We start from the raw sequence: 10,195 nt of genomic DNA, 5'->3' as shown, positions 1-10,195 counted from the left end.
CAATCGAAGACTTCATGTGACTTCATGCGAACCAGACCATCCTGAGGCATGATTGTCGTGAGTTCTATGCAGAAGTTTGACTTGCCTAAAAAACAAACAAACTGCAATGTCAAATTGTTGCATATGAAGTCGGGGAAGGTTTTATTCTAAAGATACAAAGAAATAACAGTTAAGCATGAAGCTATGTTGTTATCCTTACTTGATGAATTTGCAGCTTCATGCCTGGCATGACTTTGCTTGCAAAAACACAGATGCAGAGATGAGCAGTAAATGACGGATCCTGATATTGACCTCTCCTAAATTCTCATGTTAGCTGCTGCTGATGTGTCGTGCTGCTCTTGGTTTTGGATAGTCTATTTTGGAGAGAGTAACGGCTTTGAAAAGTGCTGAGAACAGCACTAACAATTTAATGTACATGTAGTAAAATTGGCGAATGAAAATGCTGGATGAATGTTATGAATGGGTCACCAATCAGCAAGTGTTAACTTAACAACGGGAATTTTGGAACAAAAGCAGGAAAAACACGAATTAGTGAAAAAAATATTTTCATATATCAACAATTTTACAGAAATGGAAAACATACTTTGAAAGGCCAAAGTTTGTTGCGATGTTTTTTTAATGGAAATCGCTTCAGACAAGGCATGAAGCTATTTGATGTAAAGAGCTAAAAAAAAAAGTAAAAAAAAAACTAACCAACAATAAGCATTAGATGGATAGATTATGATCCCGAAAACAGCAATTCTTTCCCCTTTGTCAGAAACATTGCTCCTGGAATGTAAGGACTAAAGGACAAAATAAGGGAAGCAAGAGTTACTAGACTGCTGAAACAAGTAGACAAAAACGTCTGAAAGTTTGTTTCAAAATTCTTTTGTAAGTATGTATGTGTGTGTTGGTTTATCTTGTTCTAGTTAGTGTGTGCATAGATGTAAGTAGTAGTTCGTTTCTGTTTGCCTGGCTATCACTAGTGCATAGGAATGTGTGCACGAGATGAAGAAGGCTAGTAGGTGAGTCATTGAGTCCTTTTCACCTTATTTCCCTCTCCCAGCCAAAGGCACAAAGTGGGGGTACAAAATATATGTAAAAGAACCGCTGACGCTGAGGTAGTAGCAGCAGAAGCCATATGCAAATGACTAAGCCGGCTGTGCCATGTGACGTCATAGCAGAGAAAAAAAGGACACACGTAGTCGAGACATATTCAAGATTTGTTTGAGGCGTGTTTGAGATGTATAAAATTCAAGATGTGTTCAAGATGTATAGAATTCGAGATGTGTTTTAGAAGTATAGAATTCGAGATGTGTTCGAGATGTATAGAATCCGAGATGTGTTCGAGAAGTATAGAATCCGAGATGTGTTCGAGATGTATAGAATCCGAGATGTGTTCAAGATGTATAGAATCCGAGATGTATAGAATTCGAGATGTATAGAATTCGAGATGTATAGAATTCGAGATGTGTTCGAGATGTATAGAATTCGAGATGTGTTCGAGATGTATAGAATTCGAGATGTGTTCGAGATGTATAGAATTCGAGATGTGTTCAAATGTATAGAATTCGAGATGTGTTCGAGATGTATAGTGTTCGAGATGTATAGAATCCCAGATGTGTTCGAGATGTATAGAATTCGAGATGTGTTCCAGATGTATGGAATTCGAGATGTGTTCCAGATGTATGGAATTCGAGATATGTTCCAGATGTATGGAATTTGAGACGAGTTTGAAACACAAGAGAGCAGAAGAGGGCGTGTTCCAAAGACTAGAGAGCAGGAAAGGACGGGTTCGAGACACGAGTGTCTGGAGAAGTGGGATGTGAGACGTGTTTGAGATGCGTGGGTGGCGTCAGAGCTGAGCCAAAAAGTCACACGTGGCTGGAAAAGGAGAAATGAATTGTTTAAATATTTAGAAAAAAATGTGTTGTTGGAAATACCAAATATAAAGGCTTTTGTCAAAAAAAAAAAAAGAATAGTGAGTCAAGTGTTTTCCTTTCTTATGTTCCTTGCGATGGAGTTTACAACGTGTTAGGTCCGTTAAAATGTAACAGTAACATTGAAAAAGGTGTACAACATTACATATATTCTTAGAGTCCTGTTCTATGTGTCAGGTTGGTGAAATCTCTCTCTCTCTCTCTCTAGCTTTTTGTTGTTTGTTTCATAGGAGTTTCTAACTTTGTGTCGGCTTATTACTTAGGCATAGAATTGTCACTCGGAGGGAGGGAGTTTGAGACGATTTTCATTGGTTGAAAATATTTTGAGTTATCACCTTCCTAACAGAGAGAGTAAATCCAAATGAAGCGGGTGGGGGAGAAAGAAAAAGAATGGGAATTAGAGCCATTTGATTTTTAGTGTTCACCGGAATCACTTCGCAATTCAGCTGGCACAGATGTTGCTGGGAAAAACATAGATACATATAGCAACATAAATAAACATATTTTGCCACTACAAACTACACATACATGTTTAAGTAGAGAATGTACTCTGCTTACACAAAACCATAAATCTGACTTTTGTTTAGTAATGGTCAGAATAGGCAGGAGTTTTTTTTATAAAAACGTAATTTGTTCAAAAACTTTTATCAAAAGTAGTGTGAATATTTTTGTTAAAACAAAGAAAACTTGACTAACTGGAATATTTATGACATTAACAATGAATCATGAAAAATAAGTTTGGTTTTCACGTCAAATATAGAAAATTAATATTCGCCAAAAATATCTGCTCAAAATGCAATTTAATTTTAAAAAAATAAATAAATATGGTGACTTAATTTTGACATGGAGGATATTTTTTAAATGAAATAAGCAGACCATTTATTTAAGCGACCTACACCATTCGATGTAGGTTGTCGAAAATTAAAACTGAAGAAAGGGAATAGCGATAATGCAGGTTGTTTGTCAAAAATATTTTCTTTTTCATAGATCTTCAAGTGAAGATAGCCTTGCTCAGTGTCAATTTGAGACAGAAGAAAGGACTTTTTGTCAACTTTACTTTTAAAATTTATCAGTTTATAAAGTGTGTCAGAAGGTTTGGGTAGAATACAAAAATCGCTATTTCAATTGCTTTTCAGTGAAACAGATGTTCTGGAACTAAAACTGCCTTTAGAACTGTCAGCAACCACTGCAAAAAGGGTTATAAAAAACACAAGAGAGTCATATACTCTTACTCTGTCAAGTGTAAAGCAGATGAGCAGAGGTTTAATTCCCATACATTTTGGCAAATAACAAACAAGGTCCTGAACAGATGCACGTCCTCGATGCCAACCATCATCAATGGACCTGAAGTGATTTCGTCAGCATCTGAAAAGTCAAACTCTTTGCTGGGAACTTTGCATCAAATTCTACCCTGTGCAACCAGAAGTCATCTATCTCCTGAATTTCCTTAAAAAATAATCTGAGCAACATTCACATATCTGCCAGAGAATGTTGCAAAACTTATCAAGAACCTGGATTCCATTAAAGAAACTGAATCCGAACTAACTTCAACCAGAAATAGTTCCCATTCTTGAAAAACTACTCAAATACTGCTTGAAGGAGAAATGCTTCTCAACACTTTGGAAAACTTTGTTGATCTGCCAAATATTTAAAATTGAGACCGGCCCTCTGCATCTCAGTACAGACCAATCAGTCTTCTGTGTCATGAGTAAACTGCTCAAATTTGTGGTAAATAGAGAAATTGTCAATCACGTTTACAAAAACAACCTGCTCAGTGACATTCAATATGGTTTCCATTCTGCACAATCTACAACTGATGTATTGACTGTAATATCTCACAGGATCAGTGAATCTATTGATGGGGGATTTGTTTGCAGAGCAATAGCTCTTGACATATAAAGGCATTTGGTATGGTTTGACACAAAAGTTCACTTCGCAAGATCTCCTGCTATGGAATTTCTGGAAATGTCCTCTTAACTATCAAATCCTTTCTCTCTGATAGGCTTATAAAAGTAGTTGTCGATGGGCAGAAGTTTGAATCTCATAGTATTAATACTGGCGTGCCTGAATGGTCCATCCTGGGCCCAACTTTCTTCCTGATCTTCATCAACAATTTATTAAATCACATTCATTGATATTTATGCAGATGATACTATCAACAACAACAATGCTAAGATCTTTCTGGGTTTCTCTTCTCAGAGCTAAGACGAAAATGTTTCTTGATATAAGTGCCAACAAATTTCTTAGCTATACGTGGCGCAATGGGTAACAGGTGGTCGAATAACTTTAATACATCCAAACCCAAGTTTCTATCTTTTTACCACTAACACTCGGAGTTCAACGTAGCTTAAATTGAAATGAATGGCTCGCATCTTAATGAAGCCTCCTGCTTTGACCAACTTCTGGGGCTGACCTTACATCAAGTCTGTTGCAATATAGTTGCTGAAAAAAATGGTTGAAGGTATCTTATTCCTGACGCAAACCACCTGTACAAAAGCCAAACACATCCTAAGATCGAGTGCTTTTGCCACATCTGGGTAGGAGCTGTTCAAAGCATCTTTTCCTGCCTTGACAGGGCTTAAAGCTGACTTCAAAATCTAGTGGTCGATGTCCTTTTCTTCTCCTTACAACCTTTTCCTCACAGAAGAGACGTTGTGAGTCTGTCTTTGCTCTATTTTTTTTTCAGGCAAGTGCTCGACTGAACTTCAATTTATGGATCCCCTTACCTTTAAAACATTCACAACACACACTCACCTAGCTACAACCACAGTCCACAATTTTCTTCACTCTCTATTTGCTCCTAAAACTAAATGCAAATTCCATGAACAAAGTTTCTTTCTTAGAACTGTCCGCCTGTGAAACTCTGTACCAGCGAGCTGCTTTCCGGCTGACTACAACATGGTTGTTTTCAAGAATAATGTAAACAAGTTCTTGTTGATCTGTCCTCTTAAATTCCCACCACTACCCATCATTACGGTGTTGTCTCACCGACCTTGACCTTTGAGTCTTGATAAGCGGTGAATACCTTGTAAAGAAAAAAGTTGTCTCCCACACTTTAGGTGTTTTGACCGAACAGCATATCTGTCACATGTGAGCGACAACATGCTTGCGCAGAAGAATATAGGTCGTAATCATGTAACTGATACAACGTTTAAAAAATATATACACTAGATTCAGCATTAAATAACTCGAAAAGTGTTGATATGCCATAAAACAGAATAAAGCAATTTACCCCCACCCAACCCAATTCTATCTATATACTTTTCTTTTTCTAGCGTAGCAATTTAGCAGGTACTATTTACTTCAGTTACTGATGTGCTTATTTTATAGTGTAATTATGGGATAATTAAACGGCATTTTACCTTCCGGGGGGGGGGATCCTCTTTAAAAAGTATTCCGGTTTTATTGGAATTGTTTAAATGCAGTTACAACCCCTGTCTTGGGGCGTTGTCACTTGCAGTTTGGGCGGGGCGAGAAGGCCGGGAGAGTGGTGTGGGCCACTAGATTTGCCATCGAACCAAATTGATTTAGGTCAGTTAGACATGGGTCTTTCGTTTTCAACTTTTTAACTCGACAAACCTGTTGGCTCACTCTTATCCTGAGTAACTCCAAGAATGGGATGATTCAAAGAAAGAAAAAAAAAAAAAGAACGAGATAGATAGATAGATAGATAGATAGACAGGGATAGAGAGAGAAAATGAAAAAGGAGAGTTTATAAAACATAAAATCAATGCGAAGAAGAAGAAGAAGAAGAAGAAGAAGAACGCTTAAGTAAATCAATCAGAGGAATGAATATTTAAAGTAAATCAATAAAAAGGAGTTGAGGAATGAGAGAGAGAGACAGAGAGAGAGAGGGGGGGCAGTGTTTTAAAAGGAAAGAAAACAGAGGGAGTTTAGGATTAAATAAATGAAAAGAAAAAAGCGAAATAGAGAGATGAGGAAAGGCTAAAAGGGTGAAGTCAAAGAGTGGTCCTTTTAAAGGTGTACTACTACACAAGCAGTATTACCCGGCATTTTCCGGGACAGTGAATAACAGTGACAGATTTTTTTTATTTTTTTTTAAGTTTTTAACATCTTTTTCTTCTTAACTTTTCTCTTTATCTCTCCTTTTGACTTTTGCTCTCCCTACCCCTACCTTTTCCCCCGACTGCTCCTCTCTCGCTGATTTCCTCTTTCTACTTCTCCGACTACCCTCTCTTTCTAATTCTCCCTTCTAACTGCGGCTCCTTCTATTTCTGTTTCACTCTCTCTAGCAACTGATTCAGTACAACAGAAAGAAAGTAAAAAGATGTTGAACTAGTTTCAGTGTTGTTTTCGAAACAACTATAAGTAAGAATGAAAAAAGCACTACTTTGGTCTCTGGTGATCCCAAAAGAAATAATGAGAATTACATTTTTTCCTTCTTTCTTCTTCCCTTTTTTTTTTTTTTCAATTTTTTTGTAATCATAATTGTCAGGGTTATATTGAAACCGATGATATAAAGTTCATAAGTGCATCTTATGTAGTTTCTGATTTTTTTTTTTCAGTCGGACACAGAAAAACGACGATCCATTGTTTAATATACGAGGTGAGAGGGTGAATACAAAAAGAAAAAGAAATAAAAAAAAAGAAAAGAAAAGAAATAAAAAAAGAAAAGAAAAGAAATAAAAAAGAAAAGAAAAAGAAATAAAAAAAGAAAAGAAAAGGGAGAAGAATGAATGGAAAAGTGCAAACGAAATAAAATAAATAAAAAAAAAGGGAGGGGGAATTGAGAGCATTGCCGTAGGATCTGATTAAAATTCAACAAAAAAGTGACAAAGTGAAAAGAAAAAAGAAGGAAAAACTTAGACCACTCTTTGTGTGTGTGTGTGTGTGTGTGTGTGTGTGTGTGTGTGTGTGTGTGTGTGTGTGTGTGTGTGTGTGTGTGTGTGTGCGAGAGAGAGAGAGAGAGAGAGAGAGACTAAATAAAGAAGGAAGGAGTGCCCACATTCCGCCCCGACTCTTTTCTCTTTTCCCACTCACTAAGTATTGAAGCAGACACAGCTGAACAACGACTAGCTATTCGGCTTTCTATCGTAGTTCTAACAAAAAAAAAAGTTGTTTTTTTTTGCGATACAAGGACCACTACCTAAAAACAAACAAATTTTAACACCATGTCAGGTAAGAAACAATTTTCAATTTAAATTAAAGTTTATATATATATATATATATATATATATATATATATATATATATATATATATATATATATATATAAGGTCAGTGGAAGAGAACCCTAGCAGAGTACTTGATTATTAAGAAATTTTCAAAGATAATAGCGATCTGATCTGCACAAACACATATGAATAAATATTAATTTATTCATATGTGTTTGTGCAGATTAGAACAACATCGGTACCGTCGGTTTCAAATCCAAAGCAAAACGGACCAATATCTGGTCGCCTATGTCTGATTCTCTTTAGCCTCTCTCTCTCTCTCTCTCTCTCTCTCTCTCTCTCTCTCTCTCTCTCTCACGCACGCACTATGTAACATTAATAATATAATGCAAGCCCCAAAATCCCAACGGCAGTTTACGGACCGGGGACCGGGCTGAAATAATAACGTTATTATTTAGAAAGCTATCCTTATGGAGAGGAGATAGGGGATTTTAATTGTTCTGTAGTTTTACTTAACAACTTAATAACCAAAAGAAACTGTAAAAATTGAATTCAAAAGGAAAATCCTTTCTAAAAAAAAAAAAAAAATAGCACGCTCCGTAAACTGCAAAATCACACACACACACACACACACACACACACACACACATTGGTTCTTCTTGACAGAAGTTTGCCATCTCTATATTTGACTGCTATGAAGTTGTGTTCACCTAGGTGGCTCTTGAACCCAAAACTTCAGTCTTACATGAACGTTCACATATGTGACACAAAAACTTTCCCCGTAGTAACGGTGGGTGCTCGCATGTTCATTTCTCTTTTTTTTTTTTTTCTTTTTTTTTTTTTTTTGTTCCATTCGAAGTTTTACAGAAATCAAGGGTCCCCTTCCTAGGGCTAACACTTGATCTCTATATGAGATACATATTAATAGATATTCGAATATTCCATTAAAGTTCTCCTTTACCTCTCAAACATTGAGTTAGTAAAAAGTTAAGAACAATATTTCCCTCTCCCCAACTGACCACTTAAATATGTTATATCTTTTTTATGGTCTCTTCGTCTTACTGGTGTAGCACTGTAGCAGTCACCATAAGAAATTATTTCCCCCTTTGATGACTGGTGGCCACGCACTGACCAGCCAGGGCGCATTAATCCTATATATCCTTTAAGAAACTAATTACTTCTATCAGGAACTAGCCAGCAGCGAGCAAAGTAGCTCAGACCACCAAATACAGACCTCTCTCCTCTCCCTCTCTCTCGACTGAATTCCTCCAGGCTTCACTGAAAACCTCCACTGGACAACATGGGGATACCTTAAGTTTTTGTTTCCCGACACAAGAACATCCAAGAACTTTCTATTCCTTGTCTTTCTTTCACTTACTTCGGACACAGTCCTTCCTCTTTCGAAATAAATCTTTTCATTGTTTTGTTCCAAAAAAAGGTGTTGATTAATTCTGTGCTTTTGTGTTGCAAATTAATCTTTTCTTAGGGGCTTTATGCACTTACGCATAAAACCTACCTAAAGATGTTTACAAAACGCATAAAACTTATTTAAACTGGATTCCTGGACAAGAATTAATTTAAGGCCGAATCGAAAATAAATATTTGTTTATTTGTTTTTTGTTAATGCATAATTTATGTTGTTGCGATTTTGGAGAAAGTTTTTCAAAATAAATATAAGAAACGTATAATAACACAAAGTATAGTTGGTTTTTTTTTTTTATTATTCAAATAGACATTTTTTAAATTTTTTAATAAAACATGAACGTAAAGTTTTCGAACACACTTTTTTTTAACTTGAAATAAATATAAGAAATTTATAATAACATAAAAATGAGGGTATTTTTAAAACGAAATAGACATTTTTTTTATTTTTTTACAAAACATGAGCACGCATTATTGAAGTGCGTGTGGATTTTGAGAACAGCATTTTTTTTTTCTTTTAAAAATTTTAACTTTTCGTAATAATTCTTCAATTGCATTTGTTGTCTGCTCCTGATATGCACTCTCCCCATGTCCCAACTGAAAACCAAAAAAGTGATTCCGTCCTAGTAGTACACAAGTGCCAAAACTTCTTATAACATCTGAAAAGTCGCATGATCTTTGGTGCAATGCGATTGTCAAATCAATAGCTAAACACTGATTACTCACTGGACGGAGTGTTCTAAAAAAAGAAAGAAAAAAAATGGTTATAGTTGCTAATGATAGATATAAACGCTTTATACCAAACATACGGGCAAATCGAACGCACGCATAACCAAGGCAGTGGCGGAATCCTTATAGCTGTGTCGAATAATTTGCTCATTTAAAAAGTGTTCTTCTTTTTTTCTTACATAATACTAAATTTATTTTAACGCCAATACGTTCAGCACAGCATGTCATAGTCTTTTTTTAAAAATAGAAATTTTGAGTTAGTGTGTGTGTGTATATAATTTTATGGATCAAAAAACTTTATGATTACCTTTATGTTAAATTAGGTGCTTATTCAGATTGGCACTTATGGCGACATTTCAAATTAAAGAAAATACAGAAATGTATGTATGGTGTAACTACCAGTCACTGGGCGAAGATGAAAAATTGCAAAAATCACATAATTTGATCAAGTAGTTTTTTTAGTTTTTGTTTTTTGTTTGTTTTTTTTTCAAGAAAATCAAATTTTACTCTTTTTTGATGAAAGTGAAAAAAAAAAAAAAAAACAACGACAAAAAACGTGAAACGAATCGGTGGATAAGGGCATACAACTCTAACACCCGTGGAAACTATCAAAATAATCACTGATTACCTCCCTTATTATGTCCTCAAGTAAAACACGGCCTCGACTGTCACTTATCAGTAAAAAAAAAAAACGGCACATTTGTTTTTCGCAACAAAAATTTTAAAAAATACTTGATCAATTTTCGTGATTTTTCGACTATAAAATTCTCATTCCGTGACAAAGGTACAATATAAAGGGTTTTCTTCATCTTTTTGTTCCTCGCTATAAGTACCAATCTGAATAAGCACCTTGAATTATTTTTAAATTTCTGATAAAATCTGACAAGTCGCATGATCCTTGGCGCAATGCGATTGTCAAATCGATAGCAAACACTGTACTAAGGAATGTTCTGACAAAAAAAAAAAAAATGTTTATTTGCTAGTGGACAC

General features: G+C 35.5%; 1 protein-coding gene across 2 annotated transcripts in view; it reads left to right on the top strand.

Moving 5' to 3' along the window:
• The first annotated feature begins 6,838 nt into the window (after window positions 1-6,838).
• LOC145239778 (gelsolin-like protein 2) overlaps window positions 6,839-10,195 on the top strand; it is a 96,062-nt gene continuing 92,705 nt past the window's right edge. For both annotated transcript variants that reach the window (XM_080103252.1, XM_080103251.1), the window contains exon 1: window positions 6,839-7,058. In XM_080103252.1, coding sequence (XP_079959378.1) covers window positions 7,052-7,058 — 7 coding nt within the window. In that variant the 5' untranslated portion in view covers window positions 6,839-7,051. The remainder of the gene's footprint in view (window positions 7,059-10,195) is intronic.

Source organism: Euprymna scolopes, chromosome 19 (genome assembly GCF_053919585.1).
Source record: "Euprymna scolopes isolate OS-2025 chromosome 19, ASM5391958v1, whole genome shotgun sequence".
Classification (NCBI taxonomy): Eukaryota; Metazoa; Mollusca; class Cephalopoda; order Sepiida; family Sepiolidae; genus Euprymna; species Euprymna scolopes.
This window is presented reverse-complemented; position numbering and strand designations above follow the sequence as displayed.